This window comes from Manis pentadactyla, chromosome 10 (genome assembly GCF_030020395.1).
Source record: "Manis pentadactyla isolate mManPen7 chromosome 10, mManPen7.hap1, whole genome shotgun sequence".
Lineage (NCBI taxonomy): Eukaryota > Metazoa > Chordata > Mammalia > Pholidota > Manidae > Manis > Manis pentadactyla.
Genome location: NC_080028.1, coordinates 111,008,674 through 111,034,553, shown reverse-complemented (window position 1 = coordinate 111,034,553; position 25,880 = coordinate 111,008,674). Strand labels below are relative to the sequence as shown.

General features: G+C 35.4%; 1 protein-coding gene across 6 annotated transcripts in view; it reads right to left on the bottom strand.

Moving 5' to 3' along the window:
- The window catches only part of NAV3 (neuron navigator 3), an 859,400-nt gene that overhangs the window by 35,088 nt on the left and 798,432 nt on the right, over positions 1–25,880 (bottom strand). For all 6 annotated transcript variants that reach the window (XM_057487521.1, XM_057487524.1, XM_057487525.1 and 3 more), the window contains 5 exons: positions 25,684–25,761; positions 17,672–17,755; positions 9,066–9,177; positions 2,337–2,458; positions 509–681 (listed from right to left, as the gene is read on the bottom strand). In XM_057487521.1, the coding sequence (XP_057343504.1) occupies positions 509–681; positions 2,337–2,458; positions 9,066–9,177; positions 17,672–17,755; positions 25,684–25,761 (569 nt within the window). The remainder of the gene's footprint in view (positions 1–508; positions 682–2,336; positions 2,459–9,065; positions 9,178–17,671; positions 17,756–25,683; positions 25,762–25,880) is intronic.

Here is a 25,880-nt window from a genome sequence, read left to right as displayed (position 1 = left end):
GAAAATTGGGTTGCAGCTTGGTTTTAGAAAACCAAATTTTGCTTCAGAAACAGACAAAGGAGGTTTTTATTGTTGAAACGCATGCGGGTGATTTTAGAAAAGGCGGAAGCAAACAACTGCTGCGGTTAGAGCCTGCGTCCTGCAGTTCTCATGCATCACACTCCACTTTACCGGGATCTGTGCTTGTAGATCACAGGGCCATTTTGCCGTTTCTTTGGTGGCCAGACAAGGGGTGACCTGCACAGTTAGATAGGTACATGGACAAATGCAAGTGGAAAGAAGTGAGGATTATGACTCAGAAAAGTGGAGAACGAGATCAAGAAACGTTCAACTTCTAATACACGAAAAATGAACGAGAACCCAAAGCCATCCAGCCGTCAAAGGAAGGTCTGGAGAGGACGGACGGAACGGATGGCGTGGCAGCTGCGAAAGCACAACCTGACTCCATGCGGAATAGAGCGCGGGCACGGCCCGAAGCCGCCCTCAAAGACCCTGTCGGGGGACTCACGCCGAGGCCGACTGCGAGGGCTTCAGGGCGGCCGCGCCGCAGTCGCCCGCGCGGTGGGGCAGCTTGGGGGACGCGGGCAGCGACGAGTCGGTGAGCTCCTCAATGTCCGAATGGGAGGAAGGAGGCTTGGTGGACTTCTTCTTGCCGAAGGCTTGCTTGAAGGAGCTTCTCAGCTGAAAGGAGGGCAGAAATTACCTTTCCTGTCTGTTGGCACAGGGGGGCACTGCTTCGGGGCGTTAGTGCGCAGGCGCCGTCCTAGCCACTGCCTGGGTCAGTAGTACAAGCGGAGTATTAACAGTCGCAGCCGTGTCTCTAAAACGATACCGTGTTCTGTGTCTTTGTTTTACTCTTGTATTAATCCAGCGCAGCGCAAACATGGAAGGCTTTTTTTAAACAGCACAGGGTCAGGGGATGGCTGCCAGAGCGCTCCTTTAAAACCAAATGCCTTGAAGGGATCTCCGCTCCCAACGCCTCTCTCTTCAAGGCAGTTTGTTTTAAACGGCCACTTTAGCGCTGCAATCAAGTCGTGTCCTGCTGACAGTGTGAACTTAAAAAAGCAAAATGAAATAAAATTCACCTAACACTTCATTAATTATGATTTTCCATTCAAATGTTCAATTCCCGTACTATTCAAAAGCAGAATTGGCATCCCCTACCGCTCTGTTCAGAAAGTGGTTTTACTTCTCTTTAAAATTTGAGATTAAAATGAAAAGAGACAAAGAAAAGACATACAAGGTAATCTGTTTTTAAAAGGTATAAAAGCCTACTGCCAAAATGAATAGCATTCATGCCAAGGTAGGGTATTTTTTAGAGATGCATGCCAAATTGTCCATGGTTTATATTCACCTCACTTCCTCTAGAGTTCACCTTGCAGAAACATGAAAGAGTGTGGAATTACAAATCAAGGGAATGAAGGCTGATCAGTATGTTAAAATATTACCTGTATAAACATTTTTTTAAAACAAAAAATATATTTCTTTCTTTATAGAAGGCACTCTGGTAAAATCCTCTGATAGCTGTGTTTTGCATTTCATCAGAGTTGTACTTATTTAAAATCTACCTTTGTTTCATGGTATTAAAATGAATTTTTTGCTTCATTGTTTTTTAAAATGTTGCAGTGATAGCATCATCCCTCATTTTTTTTTCTTGCAATTGCTTCATATTATAATAGACTATATTTTTAGCAAACTTAAAGCATAATTCCATTAAAGTACATTTCTATATTTCTGCTGTATTCTCTTGGTTAAAAAAAATATAGCCAACACTAATCTAGTTGATTTTTATGAGGTGGAGTTTTACTCACACTATAAACCCTCTTGATGTGAGGGGGTGGGAGGCTCTCAAGGTCTCTTCTTTCCCTTTAACTCATTTCTTCCTAACTTCCTCCACTTTACTGCCATCACCACCACACTGTCACCATTATCAGCATCTTTTCGTTCTGCATAAACCCCTGCTCTAAGCCCTTTATCAACAAATATTATTTTATCTGTACAACTCTATAAAGTTAGCATTAATTACTCAATTTTTACAGATGAGAAGTTTAGCGCCCCCGCCTCCTCACCCCTTCCAGAGAAGGTGAAGTAACCCACCCAAGATCCAAGCAGTGAGTGACAGAGCTGGAATTCAAACGCAAGATTTGTCCTAACTCTAAGACGCGCTCTCCAGCTCCGTGCCACCCTCATTTTGGCAATGAGTGCGGTATCTGAGGTGCCACTCACTTGGATGAGACTCTCTGCAAACAGTTGCAGATCTCTGATGCCCAGAAGGAGAAAGCCTGACTCAGTGTGCAATAATGAGCTTCAGGATTAGATGGGAGGTGGCGGCTTACCCAGTTTTTCTTTTTCTTTTTCTTGGAGTCAGCATCGTTACCACTGCCAATGCTGGAATGGCTCGTGGCACTGTTGATACTGGAAACACTTTCGGAGGAATGCTGTCTCCTGATGCGGAGCTCTGCCAACAGATAGGGAAGAACACATTTGATAAGAGAGAACCTGTCCAGCAAACAAGGCCTTTGGGCTTCCTGAGAGGAAGTCTTCTAAGAAAAGTCAGCAAAGCTTTGTATGGATCATTTCAATGCAGTTTCAGTTTTCTAACTGTAATAAAATACAACCAGAATTGCTTTAATTAACTGAGTTATCTGCATTAAGATTAAATGGGAATCTCATATTGTTTGTAGCAATGGTGGTTTAATGAATTCTGAGTTTTGTCCAAAAATGAAATGCTGTGTTAGTGACCTCTACTGAATACCTGGATCAAACAGCTCTTCCAAAATGATTTATTCCAAATGATTAGTTCCATGGAATAAATGGAAACTCATAAGAGCATGAGAATTAATTTTGTCTTTTTAATATTTGTGTTATGAATAAAGTTACCGAGGCCAAAAATATTAAATTTCCATTTCATAAAAGATCACACCATGTTAGAGCCAAAACAAACCTTGGTAGTCACTGAAGCACTTTAATTCCCAGAGAAAACTGAAGTGCAAAGAAGTTAAGTAACTCCATCAAGGTCAAAGAGCCAATGAGGGGAGGATTCTTAAGAGAGAATCCAGGCATACTACATTCGTGAATTAAACAGAAAACATTTAAGACAGTGTAATTCTTCCATAATACCCCTAGCCCCTGTCCATGATTTGGAATGATAATAATAGTAACAATAATGAAGCAGGTAATAATAAAGCTAGCTTTTACTATGTCCTTAATCTTCCCTGGGACTATCTAATCTTATTCTTAGAGCAAACCATTGAAATGAGTTTAATTACTAAATGCAATTTTCCCATACTCAAATAGCTGAAAAACAGTGGCATCGACCTGAGACCTAGACTGATTTAATGTCTGCTGTGTTAATGGCCACTTAATAAGGCCTCTTTCTACTTCTAAAAAGCACGGAATGCTTCTCATTACATAAGATATTTTGAAGAGGATAGTTTATGATATTTAATCACTTTTTGAAGGTACTCCATACAATCAACTTATAAGATATATTTATAGTTACTAAAATTAAAATTGATATTAAAATGTTATTGCTTAGAGTGAGCTGATATTAAGAGTTAGTGGAGACACTAAGAATTTATAAAATTATTTTTAAGATCAAGTCTGCCTTTAGGCAATATTTATTACTGTACTTAATTGGTATCAATGTAGATTAGCCAAGCAAAAAATTTTAGTGGTACTTATAAAATGTCAGAAATTACTCCTAGCTTTCAAAAAGTTTCCACAAATAAGAGCATAAAATCAAAGTTTTCCAGTTGACTTATTTAACAATAAAATGATCTGTGGCAATGAAACTGTAACTGATTATTTTCAAAACATAAATGAGTATATGTGTGGTATGTGATATATGCACACGTATTTCCATCCTTACACTCATATGTATACCTATTAATAAGTATGACTTTTCCATTAAGTTAATAACCATGCTGACAAATTTTACAGGAGGGAAAAAATACAGCTCCCTTTCAGAATTCCTAGGTTTTGGTCTCTTAAAAGTTTCTAAAAAATAACAATGGCACCATTTACTGCTTTTACTTGCCAAAAGCATTACCAATGCCAAACTTAAATCACGGTATTTGTTTATATACAGGAGCATAGCATCCCTTCATCAACTAATATGGGAATTATATGAATAAATGATAGAAGAATATGTGTAGGCATTTACTTGTGTTTTAAATTTCTGCTGTAGTTGGCTATAAGCTTTTGTGAACAAGACAGAGCATTTGAGAATTTTTCCCTAATAATTGTCTTTTATGAATAGAGCAGGTGTACTAAGTGTTAAAGTACTCCAGGGTTTTTATTAAATCCAGAATGTTGTACTTGACTGAGCATTTTCCTGCTTTCCTTCAAGACTAAAAGTTTAATGGAATGTGGTGGGGACGTGATAATGGGGGGAATCTAGTAACCACATAGTTGTTCATGTAAGTGTATATTAATGATACTAAAAAAAAAAAAAGTTTAATGGAGACAAAGACTATGTCTATTTTGTTTACCATCATATATCCAGGACCTTGTACAGAGTATGGCATGTGGTAGCTCATCAATAAGTACTTGTTGAACAAATTTATTCTCATTATTCATACAGCACAATTATGTTTGCCTGACATTCCTAAAAAAATATTTACTGTTAATATAAGCAACTTTAAACATGTTCTGTTGAATTACACTTGATAGATCTCAAGGAAAAAGTATTCCATGTTTATGCACAGAGATAGTGACTTTGAAAGCAATAGTACATTTTGCAAAATAAAGTAAAATATTCTATTACCTTTATCTTTCAGCCTATGATAATAATGTTTGTTATAAAGTTATGATTGTATTCTAGATACATATATGTATTTATCTTTTGTTGTGGTGGGTTGTGAGCCTTTAGTACAGAGGTACTTTGTTTGAATCTTGGTATTTCAAGATCTAATTGAGTGGCTAGTCCATAGCAGATGCAAAAATAATGTTTGTGAATGAATCAATTTATTCTATTATGGACTGCTACTGTTTTTACACTTTGTTAATAAGTGTGATGCACAAATATAAAGAAAATAGAAAGTTATATGAATAAATTGGTGATTTTTGCCATAGTTTGAACTGTTTATTAAAGTGTGCCTACTCCAAATATACATCTTGAAGTTGTACATTAAAAATTTACCTGACATAAATATTTTATAGGTCTCAAAAACTCACTTGCAGTGTGATTTCAGAAAAGAACTTTATAGCGCATATAAATTGTATACTTGTAAGGAAATTACCTTATAATTTCCACCAATGGAAAGATATATAATTAGAACAACTGACTGTTAGTTTTTTACATGTAATCTCAACTGTTAATATAATAATCATGTTTGTGTTCACTAGACTTAATAGTGAGTGTCATCTGACAGGAATAATATAAATATCCGATATACACTCAACCCATTATATCTATTTGTTTTTGTTGGTTTAAATCTTGGGAAACTATTTTTTAATGTTTCTTGACCAAGTTGAATGTTAACTGTTATCATTTTGTTCATATCAGGCACTTCTCCCACATTTCTGAGCTAAGGAATTCTTATTTTTCAATTCCAGGAGATATATTAAGCTACCTGTTGCCTAAGATAGAAGGAATCCTTCCAGAAAGTTTTACTTCAGTGATTTGTACTGTGTCAAAGAAAGGATTAAGCCTTTTAAAATCCCTTCTGGACCTATTTACAACATGAAGATTTAGAACATAAGCTGCTTTATTATAGCTCTAAGATAAGCTTTAAATATGCAGTAATTTTCCATGCAGCATATAAATCAACTCCTTCACTTGTAAAGTTGTTAAATTCTTCACAGAAGTAGCCCCTGGAGAACTAGTTTGTCCTTTAATTTAAGTAGATCTCACTTTATATAACTGTTTTCCTAAAATGTAAATTCAAGGGGTTTTTAGAACTATGTTATCCTTTTCTATTTTATTAGAATAAGCCCTTGTTGGCATTAATATGCAAAGAAGTAAAAAGCTAACCTTTTCAAACAGTAAGGCTTCTCTCTCACTTACCAACTTTACATTTCCCTGTATGGCCCCGGAAGATGACTGGTTAGCCAGAGACGGGTAAGATTCCTCAAGGGAGGAACAACCTAAGACAGGCACAGTCGCAGGGGGGCCATCAAGTGAGAAATTGGGGATCAACAGAGGTGAGGCTTAGAACCTCACCCCCCCTGTTCTGAGAGAAATCTTCTGCATCCGTGGATGTTTTATTGCCCTTGTCTAGCTTGGATTAACACATAGTCTACAGGCACACACCTGATCATCTACATTTGCTCTCTTACAACACTAAACTATGTTTTCTACCTTTATCTTGTATCTACCTACCACTTCAGCATTTTATTAAAAATAATAATAATAAAGAGAGAAATGTGGTATCCACATATAAATCAAGTATAAAAATCAAATGAGTATTCATATTTGAACTGACTGTTTATATTTCATAATGCATGAGCAAAACTGAAAGTTTCTGTGATGACTGCCCCTGTAATGTTCACCATGTAACTTACTCACTATGTAAGAATTTGTTCTCCATGTAAGAACTTGTTCATTATGCCTCAGAAGATTGGAGACTGATGAAAATTAGGCTTGGGGGTAGATTAATGATTGTGCATCGAGCATTGACCCCCCTATACAGAATTTTATTGTTGTTAACAGCCATTTGATCAATAAATATGAGAGATGCCTTCACACACACACAAAAAAAGTACACACTTCCAATTGTAAAATAAATAAGTAACCAGGATGTAATGTATAGCATAAGGAATATAGTCAAAATATTGTAACAACTTGGTATGGTGATAGCTGGTACCTAGAATTATCATGTATATAAATGTTGAATCACTGTGTTGTACACCTGAAACTAATGTAATACTGTGTGTCAACTACCGTTCAATAAAAAATAATTATCTACAAAAAAAAAAAGAATAAGCCCTTGTTATGTGCAGGGCATCATCATAGCCACTTAGATTTAAAACACAATCCACTCCAACATCTACCAGGAAAGGTAGACCTTAAGTAAATTAAGGCACCAATGTATAATGGAAATTCTGATAGGGGAAGTACAGCTATTTCCAAAACCATATCAAAAGGGAGTCTCATTTACTTTAGGGGTTAAGCGGACATATTTAGGCTAACTTTTGCAAGGTCTCAAAAAATTTTTATGCTGAACAAACAGGGTAGGAAGGTCCAAGCAGAAAAAAAACAGAATATATAAAGAATTACTGACAATGTAGAAGAAGTTTGAGATAGCTGAAATATGAAATATACTATGTGGCAAAAAGGGAAGACATAAGGTCTAGAAGAATGACTACCACATAACTGGCAATCAATAAGTATTTGTTGTATGAATGAAGCTGGAGAAGAGAAATTATGTCTTGTTAAGGAGTTTGTATCTCACCCTTAAGGCAATGAGATACTTGTTGATATGTATTCTTAGACAATTGATCTGGTTTCAGCATGAAGAATGGTGTAAAGTAGTGTAAGATGAGGACCAGGAAGACCTTAGAAGTTTGTAGTTCATAGTTCAGGGGAGAGATGAGGGATGGTGATAGTACAATCAAAGAAAATAGAACAGATCCAAGAGATATTTAAGGGAGTGGGATCATCAGAAATTGGTGACTTATTGAGTGAGGAGAGGAGGATTTACAAATGACACCTAGATTTCTATCTGAATGGAAGGATCATGGTGCCACTTACTGAGGCAAGGAACACTGAATGCAAAGCAGGTCTGAGTGGGAAGAAGACAATGTTAAATTTGGAGATGATGAGCATAGGTGACCGACCTCCAAAGATAACTACATTCGTTATCTTTGGAGCTCAGTCACCTTAAACTCAACAGCTTTGGCAACTGGATATTCACACCTGTGACTCAAGAGCTGAGCCTGCCCTGAAGAAATATGTTTGACAGTTATCAACACATAAATGATAATGTCAGCTAGAGTGCTAGACAAGTTTGTATAGAATTTTAGACAGGCTAAAGAGAATCATAATGTACAAAATCATAATGGAAGACAGCTTAGGACTGGGTTCTGAGAAACATCAACATTTAACAAATGGATACAAATGAGTGAACCTACAGAAGAAACTTCGGAAGAGATTTCAAAGGAGAAGAAAAACTGCGAATGTCAATGTTGTGAATATTAGAAGAAATGAATGCTTCAAGTAGAATGGAGTGAACACTGATATCCAATGCTGTTTCAATATCAAGTACAATAAGAATTTTAAATGTTGTACTAGACTTAGTCTCATAATCCTGGAGAGAACAGCTTTTGTTGAGTGGTGAGAAGAGAAGCCACACTCTAATGGTCTGAAGTGTGACTGGATGCTGAAGACATTGAATGACTCCATAAAACTTTCCCAGAAATCACTTGGAAATGGGAAGAAAGATGACAGGGCATACAGGATTTAGGATAGCATTTTTAGGCTGGTAAAGAGCTGAGCATACTGAATGTCACTGAAGAGTTAGGACATGAATAAATATAACCTATAAAAAGAAAAAACAATGACATTAATATGGAACATTTCTCCAGTGGCAAACTAAGAAGATTATTCTGTTGTTTTACCTTGTTGAAGCATGGCAATGATAAAAAGCAGACCAACTTTTAGTCCATTTTCTTACTGTTTTTAAAGTCTGTACAAGAAGCATACCTTTTTACTGCCTCTACCACACAGGACCAGTTGTTCCCCATACCCACTACTTTGTATTTCTCCATATAGATTATTTTATTTTTGTATGACATCTAGATTTTCATATTCCTTACTGGATTGAAGTCAGATACAAACATATTAACCAGTCTCTCCACCCCACCTTCACCAAATCAAGTGGAGAGAAATGTGTGCACAACTATAGAAGCAAATTCCTTAAGGTCCATTTAAAAATTATTTGAAAATTTTTTAAAACTATTTTAAAGATACTGTTCCTAAATTCTGAAATTCTGAGTGCATTAATACCAACTTAGACATTATAAAAGGCAGTACCACTGAGTAAAAGCAGCTTTTCTATAATTAACAAATAGAATAAATGCCTATTATATTAGGTGAAAAATGGCAACATTTCCAAATGTACCTTTGGGAGGGTGGTCTGGCCCATTCAGTGCCCCCTGAATGGCTGCCTGGGCAGCAGAGTTCTGAGCCTTCAGCATTTCAATAGTTTCTCTTAGTTCTATAAGTTCAGACTCCTGTGAAACAAACAGAATTTAGAAAATTTAATACCTGGAGAGAATAGTAAAATGTCCTAGTTCATAATTCACTATCAAATAGGTTTGGTTTTATGTAGTGCTAACATCCTGGGAGATCAGTCTGCTTGGCTGACCTTTCAAGGTGTATCTAACACCTTCTTATTTAGCTAAATATAAAGGAAAGTTATGTTTTTTCTTGGTTATTCTCTTAAAAAATGTGATTTGAATAGTCCTCATTCCTTTCAAAGGGTGATACCCAAAGCTGATCAGTACAATGTAAAGCAAGATACCACGTTGCTTATTTTATACAAAGCTTATCAATATTACCTATGGTTACATTCCACAGTTAGGTATCAGTACTGCACTGAGGCATCACATTGCATTTACTGTCAATGGAAACCCTGAGTTGTTGTCAAATAAACGATGTTAGATTCTCTCTTTTATTTTACACTTGGGAAATTGAGTCTTCATACTCAAGTGTAAAAGCTGGAATTCATCCCTAACACTCCTACAAGATGTCAACTTATTAAATTCTGCTGGCATATTGAGGTCATCTTAGATTCTGATACTTTTCATCTAATAAAATTCCTAACTGGAAGAACATAGTTTTTCCTGTACTCGTCACTCATCATTTTTACTAGCACCTTTGGCAAAAAACCTCACAATCAAGGGTGGGTTCTTCCCTCCAAGGTGAAAAGTTTATCCCTACTCAGTGTCTCCCAGGATATATGAAAGAAGTTTTCATGAAACTCTTTCATACATGGGAATGTCCAATGACTATCTTACCCAGGGGAACTGAAGAAAGAAGATAAATGATGCTAATTGATATGATATCCACATTCAGAATAGGTGGCATATCCTATATCTGTTTTCATTGGTATCTAACAGATGAGAGATAGTTTAAAAATCAACCCTCTCATAGACTACTAATAGCTTATAAGTCAAAGAATCTCATGATGAAAAATCAAGCAACCTCTTGGATTCACAGATGGATCTGCAAATACTTTATTACAATTTTATTTGCATTTATTTATCATAAAGGAAAAAGAGCATGTTTGCGGAAAATTTCCAATATAATGACAGAAAATTCACACCCAAGTCACCATAATTGCTCAAAGTTCTATGTGTATTCTGCCCCTTACCCAATTAGTAATAAATTTACCAAAATTTAATATACTTTCCACTTAAAATAAATCTCCCAAGAGATTAAATATTTACTGGAAATTCCTTCTGCTTTTACTAGAAATTTATTCACAAAAGGATATCAATAGTGCATACTTAATGAATCACAATTTAAATAGTAATTTAACAACATAAAGACTAGGATGTAAGTTAAATTTTAATTAAAATCAGATTTTCATCCTTTTATTTAAAATCAGCAGTGCTGGTACTGTGGATTAAAAATATGCTAAAACACTTGGCTTTAGGTTTAAAGAGGAAAAATGGAAATGACATCGCATGCAAATGTCAAAAAAACTTAGCTTTATGAGTTAGCCAACTTATTTTGCTGTAAAAATTCTAAAGCTTTCTAGATAAACCTATTCTAGGAATGTTTTAAGTGGATTAGAAGTAGAATGTTCAGGGATTATTGCTTTTTTTAGAAAACTAATATGAGATAGAAGACTGATCACTCCCTAAAATTGTCTTTTTTATATATAAAAATACAGTTGCAACTTTGTTTTTACTGAAGTATAGTTGATGTACAATCTTATATTAGTTTCAAGTATACAACACAGTGGTTCAAGTTACGCACATTATTAAACCCTCACCCCCACTAGTACAGTCAATATAGGAAGATGTTACAGAATCACTGGCTGTATTCTCCATGCTGTATTACCATCCCTGTGACCAGCCTACATTATGATTGAGAATTTTTGTGCCTCTTTATCCCCCTCACCCTCCCCACCCACCGCAACGCCTCCCCCATGGTAGCCACCCATCACTTCTCAGTGTCTATAAGTCTACTGCTACTAAATATTGTCTTTTTAACAACAAAAGGTATTAGCAGGTTTAGTTGTTGCTCATTGTGTCAAAAAACCCAGAGGAAGAATAACTAGAACTAGGTAATAAATATATTCATTATATAACTAGGGAAAATCACATCTATGAAAAATTAGTTTAGCTAAATTCATGTTAGTAGTTCTTTGGGAGAACTTTGTAAGTACAAGCACGTACCTATGTTCAATTGTGTTTAATTAGAAAGACAGATAAATTCTACATTGACAATCTGTTCAACCCGAATAGTTATTTCTCCATATCTGCAAAAATTCTGTCCTTCTTTCTTGTTTCAGTTAATGAGATCCAACCTCACCATTACTCAGACTAGAACCATCTCTTTCTCTGAGCCTTTCTGTACTATTTTTCCCTTTGCTTTAAATATCCTTCCTCACCATTTAAAGCCAAGGCAATATATCTCCATATACCTGAAACCTCTTGTTTGCGTCTCAGACAAAACGGCAAGGCCCTTTCTCTGTACTTCCAAACCTTTTAATGTATTCAGCTTATTTAGTTGTTGAAGAGTTTATCTTTCCACTAATTTATGATCTCAATAAAAGTTGGGATGGTTTTGTTCAAATGTCTGGTCTATGTTAAACAGATGTTTTCCCCTTCAAAGGATAATGTAAAACCTCAACACCATTGCATATTTTACACGAGGGTGTTTGATCACCTAGGGTGCCATACAAAAACATCACTAATTGTATTATTCATTATATACAGCAAGTCTCAATAGGCCAAACCAGTGGAATCATTTCCTTGGGATGGCAACAGTCAGGTTTTCCTCTCTCCTTTCCAACAGTATAAAGAGATGAATATAAGGCATTTCAAAATGAAAACCTAACCAAGACATAGAGATTGTCTTTTAATAGTTTATTTCTAGTCTTTCTTTTTTCCCCTTCGTAATAATGGTTGCTCACATTTATTGTTAGCCATACTTTTCTAAGTAATTTATACTGCATGGAAATTGCAATGTGTAAGTACAGCTAGGAATTCCCTTTTTTAGCTGTGGTGGGGTGTGTGGATCACAAATATAATTAGAAGTGAGTTGCAGAGATATCCAACTATAAATAACACTGTTTGATAATCTGAAATATTTTGTCTTTTTATTTTGAAGGTGACATTATAGAAGATACTTTCAAGTTCTGAGAATCTATTAAGCCTTTAAATACATTAAACACTGGAAAATATATATGCCATCAAGATATGGCTTTAAAGTCTGTTCCTCTAATTCAGTAGTTTACAATTTCCTACTGTCCTCATTAATTAGATGCTGAGGAGAAGATTGGGATAATTCTGCAAAGGATCCTGGGAATAAGATGGTCAGGACATATTTTTAAAATAAAAAAGTGTTACTTGAAAACCTGAAGCCCAACTAAAATTTCATTTACCTACAATGAGTCATTCAAGATGATGATGTCCTGAATATTTGCTGACCATTTAAGATTCCAGTTTTCCTTGAGTTTCTCATGCAAAAGAAGCTGAATAGAGTCAATGTCTCTTCTGTCTTGTAAATGTCTCTGAAGCTAAACCAGTTATCAAGGTCAGACCTGAGATGCTTCAAAATAAAATTATCAAATATTGTGTTATAATGTTAGCCTTGCCTGCTGTCCTTTGCAACCTAATTTCCTAACTATATTTGACCTCTTGCCAAATTCTCCTGGACACAGGCGTTGCTGAGAATCCCACAGCTTGGCAACAAATCTCATCAACCAACTTGACCTTCTACAGAAGGCTCTTAAAAATTTCCACTGCAAAAATTTTTCTTCCCCACATTGACACTCAGTTAATGTCACACTATCTAGCTGTAGTTTCTTTGAATACATCCCACTCCCCACCCTTTGCTTATGTGGCTTGAAACCTTGTAAATTTTTCCCACTGAAAGACCCTGGCCTGTTCTGGTTCTAATTAAATGACCTAAATTCACCACATCTCAGTAGTATAAATAACTTGAATCCATAAATTAATTACAGATTCAAATTATTCTATACCCTTAAAGGACTAATGGATATATTTTTTGATTCTAGTTATAAATTTTTAAAAGCACTTCCAGATGACAAATATTTTAACTTGAACTGGGAGTAGTTAATGTAAAGACCCAATTCAACTGAATTTTTAGTTTCTTTTATATTATCTATTTCCAGAGACTTCATTTTGAATTTTTTCATTTTTAAAGTTTCTATTCATCTAGCCATCAGAAAAAAGTAGTTTCAAGAGCCAACCCTAGACTTCAGGAATAGTTTCTTAGCTCCTTCACTCATACAAAACATTATCCCTTTCTTGTGCTCTGACCTTCTAACAAAACTAACTTAGCATACCTTAATACATGTTCTAATTGCCTCAAGTACAATAGCTATAGGGAATTGATTTGAAAGTTTTCTATTTATAAGTGAGGACAGGCTTAGTAAATTTGCAAGGATTTAGCAGGACTTGTGTAAAATTTTTATTCATAAAAATACAGATTTTCAGAATTCTTTCCATTTTGATGACCTGTATTAGAGCCTTTCTCATCAGGCACTCTGAAAGAAAATAAAGCCCTGAACAGTAATTTGAGTGACAATTTTTCAATTCTAACAATGGTGCATAGTTAGTACTGCTTTGTATGCAGAGAAAAGAAGTTACTTCATCACATAAAGTAGATGCCTAAAAGCATTAGGTCTTAATTCTCTCAAAGAATGATGATGGAGAAGCTCTACCTAGTAAAGGGAGAAGGACCTGAATACAGGTAAAATTCTTAATCAAAATATGTCACTATGATAATCTGTTGAGCCTTAGGTTAGGTATATGGCAATACCTAGAGATAATTTCACCCTCCAGCCAACAGGCATTATTGACAATTATCTTAATTTTCCTATTTATAGGCTTACTATTTTATAACATATGCTCATCTACAGATTATTGAGAGTACTGTTAAATTTTGGAAATGCTGCTAGATTGATCTTCAGTAACTAACTTTTATCACGTTAGCATAAAAAACCTCACCACGGCTCCTTGCTCTCAGCAAGTGTTGACCAGATTCCTTACATATCTTTATAGCCTTAGTCCTTCGTTTCCCTTAATATTTCCCATAATTTCCATCTGTACTATTCATGCTCCTGGAGTTCCTTTCTCTGTGGCATAAAGTCCTCCTATTCCCCTGAATGAATCTTCATCCTCCCAGAGCATGGAATGGCTGCTCTGTGTCGCCTCCACTCTGAAACCAGTGTGAAGATGCAGTGGTCAGCTGTGAGAATGCTCAGACACGGCACTGTTACACTGCTAACCATACCCCAATTTTTCTGCCTCCTGAGTTATTCATATATGTCTTTTCTTCCCTATTAAACTGTAAATGAATAAAGCAATGTTCTGGCACATAAGTTTGGCAAGAGAATCAGTGTGAATTGGCATCTAGAAATAAGGAAAAATTTTAAACATGATTCAAGGAAGTGATCTTGGTCTATAAATCAAACTCTATTTTTGTACAGTTCTCAGACTATTAAAGTCACAGAATTGTTAAACATCACACCTTGAAGCCAGAAGCCAGAAGACTTGGATCTGACACTAGTTGAGTTTACCCATCTCTTCAGTACACATCCAAGAACACGTAACCACCTTGGCCTTTGTTCATGTGTTAGCATTCTGCCTTGCTTCCCAGTGACCTCATCGCAGCTTTAAACTTTCAGTGGTGGCTTATCTTCACTTGAAATCCTGTACGTCTTAAGTATATTTTTATCATAGTGTGGCACCTCCTAGAATACAAATTCTATTTTATATTATAACCCATTATAAATTAGGATATAAAGTGTATACATACGTGTGTATATATATCTGTTTATATATGTGTGTATTTACATGGGTGTATATATGTGTGTACACATTTGTACATTATATATGTAAATAAAATTAATCATATATATATATACACATACATTACATATATATATATATGTTTTTTCCCACTGCTGAATTCTTGGTGGCTGGAACAGTATCCCATACACAGTAGAAGTTCAGTATAACTTCAGTGAATGGCTAAATGGACAAATGAATGTTGGAACTCCAGAACAGAATTTCAAAGCCTCAGCTCTATATTCTCTAATCTTTTTCCCGGGATTGTTGGCTCACCAGAGAGCAATATACTCTTTTATCTCAGCTCCCTGAAGAAATGACTTTACTGAAATACAATTAAATATTATGCCCTCAGCTTTTAGAGAAATGTCTATTTGAACAGTGATTTTGTCTTTTGTTATTGCATGACCCCAATGTAAGAAACTTTACAATAAATTTGTCCTTGAAGTCAGTGCCAAAAAGTTTGTCTCTTCAATCTAAATTATGCTCTCCTAGTCAGGAAGTGGGAACGAAACACGCCAAGCGATCTCCCTTTGGGCCTGAGCTTCCATGACACTCAGTTCAGCTCACGCTTTGCAGCAGCAATTACACAGGCTCAGGCATCTTGTTATAAACATTCCTCTCCCCATTTTCACTAGATTCTGTTACTGAATTGTGCCATATAGCATGCTGCAATTAACTGTATGCAAGTCTCAAAACCACTTTGGAAATAAGTTATAAATCTCAGACAAATAAAATAAACTAGTTACTAATATTGTTGTGTGTGTACAACTTGCATGTAAAGAGCAATCATTTCATTTTCAGTTAAAAAAAGGGCCAGGGCACTTTCAGATATTATGATATATTCTGAGAAAACTTAATAATTTTGGCAATGTTACTTGAAGGATAATGTGCACACAATTATAAAATTCTTTATATTTTGGAGATGTATTTTAAAATTCAAAATTTAAAATTTAAAATAAAAAAATTCAGGCATTATTCACAAGCATAAATGAACAAATATGTATATTTTTCCAATTTCTATGAGAAATTTTATATACAAATGTGAAAGAGTTGAAGGAAATGGGGGGCAAAAATATATTAATTTTGGCTTCTTAAAGATAGTGAGACTTAAATACTAACTATGATTTCTAGCAATATGCCTGGTATAAGGCCAAAGAAGTATTTGGTTTACCTTACATTTTTTAAGGGAAAAAAGGAGATAGAGGCAAAGGAAGATAACATATTGACTGTCAACAGTATGTGACAATATTATAGGATATCACTTATTCCTCATAATGATTCTACGAGGTAGTTTTTATAATTCCCACTTTTAAAATGATGAATTTGAGAGTCAGGAAAGGAAGATTCCACAGCTCTTAAAAGATTCACACTTAAGTCTACTAGACCCCAAAGTTTATATTCTTCCCCATTCGGCTGCCCTAAAAGACCCCTATTTGATGAGTTTTATGTTACATAGTGACATGGCAAAATGTACTACCCCAAAGGACTGAGAAAAAGTTCATGTGCTCAAAAGGAGTTTAGTATCTTCCCTTGACAGGGATGAATATGATTCTCTTTCATGGGCAAGGGAAAGCTATGAAATAGGAAAGTGGAAGATAAAGACAAATTGAATAAAATTTGGTAATTACATTGAGCAATTATAGGAATATTCAATTTTCTTTTTTGGTTTCATTGGGCTGTTCATTCAGTGTTTTCTTAACTCAAAAAATAATAAAACTGACAAAACGTGGAAACATTTGCTAGCTCTTTAGTGACATACTTTAGAGAACTCAAGAAAAAACTGACGCCATCCTATAGACAGATATAGGAGCTGATTCTGAAAATATCCAAAACTTCGCAGATTATGGATCTCTTTGAAAATTAAATGAAAATCATGGGCATCTGCTTGTATTTGCAAATGCACCATTTTTACAAATATTTCCCCAGTTTTAGAGACTTCAACTGTCTCTGATATGCATCCCAGGACCCAGGGTATGGCCACCCAACTAATGGCAGAGTTGAGTTACGTTCCCCATATGGAAGTGTTAAGATTCTTCCTAGGCAGAGTGGATCTTTTTGACACTTCTCCCTTTGTGAACAAAATTCTATGGCCCTTTCCTTTTAGTATCTCTTCTTCCACTCCATGAAGTCCTTCAGGTTTATCTTACAGCTTTTGATATAAACTGACTCTACTACAAAGATAGCATCCCCAGGTGTCCACTAGTCCTTGCTGCTCCAGTATTACATGGGGTTGTCCCATGCATGCAGTAAACAAAGGCTCCTTTACCTTGCAGAGAGTCCTGGTATTTGTTTCAGGACTTCATCATGGTATCTCAGACTACAGCCACAGTCTATAGCTACAACATGGTAAAAATGCATAAAAAACTGTTCTTTTCTCCTAAACAACTATTTCTCTTTCTTAGCATTTGGTATTTTAATTATTCCAGTCTGAAGTAAAATGATAGACTGCCTAGAAAGAACTATGTGTATGTACGTTATTCGGTAAGGATTAATCGGAATCATTAAGTCTTTCAGTTAAAATCTGAAAAGGTATTATCTTGTCATTGTTCCCCTTAGCATGGAATGGCTCCTCTGTAGTATTATTTTTTAAGGATGCATCTCAGGCATTTGATCAACATCCTATGCGACTTGCTGTCTCATTTGAGGCCCCAGTGGCAATTCCTGAACATACCTTCTGTTCTGCTGTCATGGTTAGACTTTGCAATCGGCCCGTCATATTCCCTAAACTCTTCTCAAAAGCTGCTACAAGGTGAGCCTGTGAACAAAATGGAAGGAACACATTTTAAATGCCAGAAAACCCTTCATTTTACAAAATGTTTAACTTCAGGTATTTGAGCTCTTTAAGTACTATGGCCATCATGGTTAGCTCTCTCTATGGTGACTTTCCTTTAACACAAATTTTCATTTCTAAACTTCAGCTTAAATCAGTGTTTCATACTTTGACATTTAATGTGAGCTCAGCTTATGAAAAGGGATGGTATCTTGCAAATAATAACAGTGTCTGACTTGCACATCCCAGAGGATTTGACACCTGAAAACACTGAATAAAGTTGCGAGTTGCCAAGTTTTTAGACTTAAAGCCCAAGAGGAGGTCACTGCCATAGTCAGTAGACAAATGTCCTTCATTTTTATACCTATATAATGACCTTTGATGATATTATTAGTTTCTGCATTCAAATGACAGTCTTCTCCAAGGTAAGACATCTGCTAACCCCTATGACAATTATCTTTCCTTTTTTTTCTTCTTAAAAAGAAGTGTATCAAAAAAAGTTGTCTTCACTTTTCAAACTCTTTTAAGGAAAAGGACTTTTATTTCTACTTTACTCCTTCAACTAAGGAAGTGAAGGTAGACCAGTTAGAAATAATATTCAGTCATATTTTATTTACGTTTTTGTGGCTTTGGGGTTTTATTTTAAGCATCAGAGAATTATATATATATTGTGGTGATATCGATAGCTCTCATGATTAAGAAGTATTTGACAATCTTGTTACAGCTCTAAAACAGGCTATCACCACTGATATCCCCTATGCAGCAGCTCGACCCACAGAATATTAAGCATGAAGAGGTGCTTCATTTTTTCACTGTGGCTTGAGGTAGATGTTATCTCAAACTGATCTAATTTTATTGTGACTTTAAAAGGATACAAGGATAGACTACTTTACAACCTACATCTATAATAAACTATGTGTGGGGAAATTTGGCAATCCATGGCAAAAGATTAATTTCTGAGGGAAGGGAGTGAGAAGACTCAATTTAAAAACATTGCCTTATAACTCTAGCAGAGGTGATGGGCTGAGGTAACTATTATCAAATGGGTCACAGAAGTCCTGAGAGTTAGAGCACTAGAAGTTCATTCCATTATTGGTAACACCTGGAATGCACAAATCCTTTCCATTAGCATCATGATACAAAGGTGTCTTTGTTTCTAGCCCTGAATTTATCTTGGGTTGCCTTTCTGTTCCTGACGCTGCATTATACAAAAGAGAAGACAATTTGTAAAGAATACTTCTATTAATCTTCAATCCATCAAATACAACTCTTCATTCTCTGCCCATTCCCTCCCTTCCCCTCTCGAATACACACACACACACACACACACACACACACACACACACACACACACAGCCTTGAGAATTATACACCAATGTTTGTTAGATTTAATGGAAAAATAACACTTTTAAGAAAAGGAATAGTATCTTTTAGTTTAAAATATTTTCATTAACAAGCAATGTCATTACATCAGACTTAGGACCTTCAGAAATCAGCATAAGGTTATGTCTCACTAACTTTCCCTTGTACTTAACTTTTTAATTGTAAAAAAAAAAAAAACCTCATCACTTTAAAAGAGGATAAAATGAAAATGCACAGCTCACTGGTTTAGCATGTAGTGAACATTCATACACTCACCAGCCAATTTTAGAAATAGGACATTTGAATACCCTGGAAGCCCTCCCTCGCCCCTCCCTCATGACTCTCCCTGTCCCTTCCCCAAAGGGACACTATTGTGACTTTTGTGGTAGTTATTTTCTTGCTTCCTTTTATTGTTTTACCACCTAAGCTTGCATCCCTAAACAATATGTCTTAGCTTTGCCGATATTTAAAACTATCTGAATGGAATCATATGACATGATTTTTTTGTAACTGTTTCTTTTGCTTAACATTGTGTTTTTGAGGTTCCTGCACATGGGGTGTGGCAGGACTTAAAAGTCTGCTGTGCTGCATTGCTCTGTGTGATTTGTAGTATTCTTGCCCATGATGACCACTGGTGCTGATTACAGGTCTGACTAGTAGAAATAATCTATGACCATACAACGAATTACTAAATCCTAAAACGAAAACTGCTTGTTTTCTTTTAAAGTAGTGAAACTTCTGACAGAAAACCTTTGCTAACATTTACTAAAAGAAATGCAAGATTCTACTCAATATTGCAAAGTTTGAATTCTTCCACACAAATTGTAAGCTTTCATGGTTGGACTATGAGGCCTTGACCATATGGACTTGCAGAACATTACATTCTGTGCATATTTTGTCAGTTTAATAAGAGTTAAAATATGACAAAGAAAGCAGAAATATAAAGAATATGCTTAACAAATATATTGCTTATATTTTGTAGCCATTAATAAATAAAAAATATTCACCATTAGAATGTCAGTTTTCAATCTTGGGAAAATTTCTCTTCATTATTTACAAGACAATGACTAACTGGTTACAAAAGAACATTTTAACTTGAGGCACATTGTTATCAATGAAAATGTTAAAAATATGTTACTTTAAATATTACTTTAAATTTATGTGCCCCTGGCTTAGTTTGTCAGATTGATTCTGTTATTTTGCAGGTAATACAAAGTTAAATTTCTCATAAGTTGGATTAATGGAAAGGGAGTAAGAAACCATTTCTACCAGTGATGGTCTCTGTCACCTTAAGGGAGAGAAAATGCTAAGTAAAACTGAAAACTGTAGGACAATGTATCTTGTCTGAAAAACTTTACAAAATGGTGACTTTTTTAAAAACTATGGCTTTTGAGGGGGAATGTTAATCATAGTTCTTTTGGCTCTTTTAGAAGTTGCATAATTTTTAAGCCAGACTGAAATTATATTAGTGATGATTGTGTGAGGATGAATATTTGCCAAGTGTGGTGGTTGAAGTCTGTCAAGGTAACAAAATAGACAAGACTGAATATTAGTTAAGGGAAGGTATTTAGTTTTGGAACCATGTAACAGAATCTGAATAGACATGTAAAGAGAAATTTCGTGTTGCTAAACAAGAAGATGAAAAATCATTATGAAAAATGCCTGCATTGTGTATTTGTCCACTTAGAATTTAGTGACGGTGCATGAACCAAATAAAAAATATTCTGTACCTGGATTTCCATGGGGATGGATGGATGGATGGATGGATATAGATGACTTTACATTTGAAAATCAATAGTTCAATGAACTGAAAATTACTCTGAAATGATCATAAATAAGGTTTCATATTTTTTACACTTTATAAAATTGTCTCTTCAGTGTTTGTCACTAATATATGTGGAATAGTTTTCTCTTAAAGAAGATTCAGAAAAGCAAGAATGGCTGCCAGAGTATACAAAAATATTAACTAGAGCAAAGAAATAGGATACAATCCTAAAGAAAATAATACCTGAGATATTTTTGGCTGAAAGACTTACATGCTGCAAAGCAGAAGTACCTTTTGTTTTGTTACATATTCATTCAGGGATGTCTTTGAAAAATGGTAATAATAACTAACCTTAGTGACCATTTTGAAATGATCTAAGGACTGAGATTTGTAAAGAAAATATTTTATATATGTATTCTCCCACCTGACTCAGCTGCCTGAAGGTGTGGGCGGGAGGCCGAGGGCACCTGGCTGCCTGTGTGATGTGATCAGATCCGTGCAGGTCCCTTTGCTTGTGGGGTTCCTGTTTCCTTTCTTCCTGCTCATTGGTGATTCAGGAGGGCCAGCCAATAGAGCCTGGCAGCGTGCCCTGTCTGCTTTCTAAAGGCATCACATTAGAAATGGCTTAACAAGGTCTTCCCAGGGCTTTATGCATCTCTGAACAGAGAAGTTCACAAGTGGGTGGGGAGGCTCAGTGCACATTCTGTGCCAGTCAAATGAGAGGTGAGCTGACTGGATGCCTTTTTGACTTACCACTGCCCCTTTTTAACAAACAGGGGAAAAACATTTTAGTAGAGAAGCAGTTAAGTTTCACATTTAAAAATTAAAACGTGGATTATCGTGTGGATGCAATACAATAATTCCAGGACCAAGCAAGTGATAAATCAATTACAATAAATACCCCAAATTAAGGAAAATCATCTTAGTCCTAGTAGAACTGTTCATATATTAAGAAGGCATAGCTGATACTCAAAAAAATTACTAAATAAAAATAAGTTAATGATATTTTCTATAGAAGCCAAACTCATGGTAATTCATCTTTAGAAGTCATGGCTCTTGCACTTCTACACAATAATGCTCATTGTAGGGACCCCATTTAACTAAAAGGTAAAAAGTTTACTTGTGGTCTGAATAAACTAATAAATAAAATTCTTATCTCTACTTCCAAGTGGGGGGCACAAGTTTAAAAATAATTTTTGTACTTATGTTGAAGAAAGGAATAATTTTATTCTGTCTTATCATTAATCTGTGTACATGTGTGTTAAAAGTGTCTTGATTTTCATCTTTTGACATTTTCTGCAATAAATTTATCTGGCGGTAAAAAGTTTCAACAACCCATCTCACCACCAAATAAAGGAGCACTAAGAAGTAAAATAAGATTGAAATTCCTAAGAAATTAAAAACTAGACTTCTCTTTTAAAAATTGTGGTAGGTCTTTAGGGGTTTCACTTTATTTTTTGATTTGAAATAATTATAGATTTATAAGAAGTTGTAAAAAGAGTATAGAGGGGGACCCTTGTACCTCTTCACCCAGTTTCCCCAAATAACTGGGTATTAAGTGTTCTGCTTACTGCTGAGCAGCCCAAGGTTTAGACGTACCAGTCTATTCATCTGTTGACCTATGGGACATTTTAGTTGTTTACAGTGTTTTTTCACTATTAAAAAATAAAGCTGCAATGTATAAGTTTTTGTGAGGATGTCAGTGATTTGAGAAGATATCTAAAATGCAATGTGAAGTTTAAAAAAAAGTATACAAAGTAGGATATAAAGTTGCCATCCATGTGCAAAAAATACTACTAATGATAACAGAGCTAGGGAAGGCTGAGATATTTGGGTATTTTTCCCTAAGCCTAGCACTTTTAAAACAAAATCATCCATTTGGTACTGCTTCTTCTAATTCTCTATTTCTGTATTTGTTACTCTTTTTTCATTATTGTCTTCTAAGGAGATAATACAATATAAATACTTTTTTCCTAATCACTCCCTCCCTCCATGACATTTTAATACCACGATATGCTGGATAGCTACTTATGGACTCGAGGTACAGCATGAAAAGGATAAAACTTTTTTACCACAAGAACTAGTTTTCACCCTCTGATGGTCATATCAATGCTCAGCTGAGAATACATGCTCCAAAGTCATGAAAACACATCAGTGCAAATCGTGTGGCATGCATGATTGGAACAGAAGTGGTACGTAGCCAGTGGCTGACCGATCTGTTTAAAATGTATGCCCCCTTTCCAAACAATGGGACTGAGTCAATCCCCAGGACTGTTCCCTTAGGTTAGAATTTGGCTGCTAAATTGTGTGCAAGCCTTTGCAAATATGTATTGTATATATGTATTCATGGGTATATAAAAGATCAGTGTTGAAAGAAAACATAAGCAATAATTGTGAGTAGGAATGGGAGTGTCCAAGGGACAAACAAATGTGTAATTTTATTAAACACTTTTTAGTTTCAGTTTTTCTTTTTAATACAATATGTATATATTATACTTAAATGGAAATAGTTTAAAAATTACTGTGTAAAGCCCAAATTCCATTACAGCCATTTATTATTACAATATCTGAATATATAGACCCATGCCAGAGGCATTTGTAAAATAAACTAAAACCCTGAGTAATCGTTAAAGACATCTGTAAGCATCTTGACCATCTAATGCATAGGGCCTGGTAGTAAGCATTTCTCATTGTGGATAAACTCAACCCAGTGTGTTTTTGGTATTAATATTATAATACGTCCTCTGGATATAAATTCAGGGAACCTTGACAGGAGTATTTTATACTACTATTCATCTAGCCTACAGTAAAAATGTAAGTTGCTTCTAAAGTGTTTCTTTAAGAATTATTCTTAAACACAAAATATAGGTCAAATGACACTGGTCTCTTCCAGTATTGCCTAAACAATTCTCTAAACACCTGCTATTATTTTTAAGAACCCCTTGACAACAGCTATAGAAAATAAGTGTAGCCAATCCCAAATTAATTTGATTCTCCCAATATTGGAAAGATAAAATCAATTCAAATGCCGTGCTAAAATGAATAGTGTGAGTGAAATGACTTACTTATATACTGTGGAAGTTATATTACACAATAATTTGTATTCTTAAAATTGCTCTCCATCAAGTCATACCTGGTGGGCCAACACCTGCTCACTCTTGCTATGTTATGCTTTGTCCGGGAGCTAAAAACCTCACTGCAGAGCGGAGAGTGGGTGAGTCAGGGAACAGGCCCAAAGCTACACGGTGGAACTGAGCTGATTAATGCTGAGAGAAGATGGTGGGACATATGGCAAAATAGCAGGAGCTTCCTTACCCCTCACTGTCGCTTCTAACACCACTGTTCCTTAGGACTAGGCGCCATGCCATATGCTCCTCTTTATTACTCTGCACTGATGCTAAGTACTTCCTGGCACATGAAAAGATAGTCAATAAATGTTAATATAATTGATGGTCTTTATGGACATCATTTTTTCATTGCTGGCGACTTAAACTGCTATGAGAAGGCTGCCAATGCTTTTGAGAGAACTTTATATTTACAGTGTAGCTAAATTAGCCGAATTAAGACCTAAGTTAATTTTCTAGAGTTCGTTGTATGCTTAACTAATTGTCTAATAAATTGTGCTGTAGGAGGCAGAGCACATAGAGTTTCTTTATCTTTCAAAATTAATCACTATCAGTATCCCTAATCATATTGTGGCCTCAGAAAGTATTATGAATAGGGAGTGGTGAAAATAAGAAATAAGTGAAGAGATAACCCTTATAGGTGTTACTAACATCTTCAGCCTTACAGGACACAAAAAGCCACGTTAACCACATTGTTATTTCTCATCCATTGGGGCTTACATTTTATTACCCAGTGTACAGGGCCTTTTATCTTTTTTTTTTCTTGAGAGGGCATATCTTATATTTATTGATCAAATAGTTGTTAACAACAATAAAATTCTGTATAGGGGACTCAATGCACAATCATTAATCAACCCCAAGCCTAATTCTCAACAGTCTCCAATCTTCTAAAGTATAACGAACAAGTTCTTACATGGTGAACAAATTCTCACATAGTGAATAAGTTCTTACATGGTGAACAGTACAAGGGCAGTCATCACAGAAACTTTCGGTTTTGATCACGCATCATGAACTATAAACAATCAGGTCAAATATGATTATTCGTTTGATTTTTATACTTGATTTATATGTGAATCCCACATTTCTCCCTTATTATTATTATTATTTTTAATTATTATTATTTTTAATAAAATGCTGAAGTGGTAGGTAGATGCAAGATAAAAGTAGAAAACATAGTTTAATGCTGTAAGAGGGCAAATGTAGATGATCAGGTGTGTGCCTATAGAGTAAGGCTAGACAAGGGCAACAAAACATCCACGGATTCAGAAGATTTCTCTCAAAACAGTGGGAGAGAGGTTCTAAGCCTCACCTCTGTTGATCCCCAATTTCTCACCTGATGGCCCCCCTGCGACTGTGCCTGTCTTAGGTTGTTCCTCCCTTGAGGAATCTTACCCGTCTCTGGCTAACCAGTCATCTTCCGGAGCCATACAGGGAAATGTAAAGTTGGTAAGTGAGAGAGAAGCTATATTGTTTGAAAAGGTTAGCTTTTTACTTCTTTGCAGATTTATGCAGGGGCTTTTATATTCATGTGAGTCCCACTATTTAGTGATTTAAGTTTTTGCAGTTTGGGGCATTTAACATTTGTAAATCCATTACTGAAATTATTCCATTTACTCTCTAAAAATCTATTTTAATTATTGCAAAAATCAAAAGTGACTTACATTTGCTGAGAGTTGAGAGGTGAGGGTAGCAACTTTTTCTTGTGATGCAACCAGCTCTCTCCGCAGTTTATGGATTTGCTAAATGTGATTTTAAAAAATCAATTCAATATGCTAGATAAAGCTAAGAATTCAATCCCATAAAGCAAATACTGTATTTAGTTCATTCTACCCTTACAGTATCAGCACCAATTCCTGAA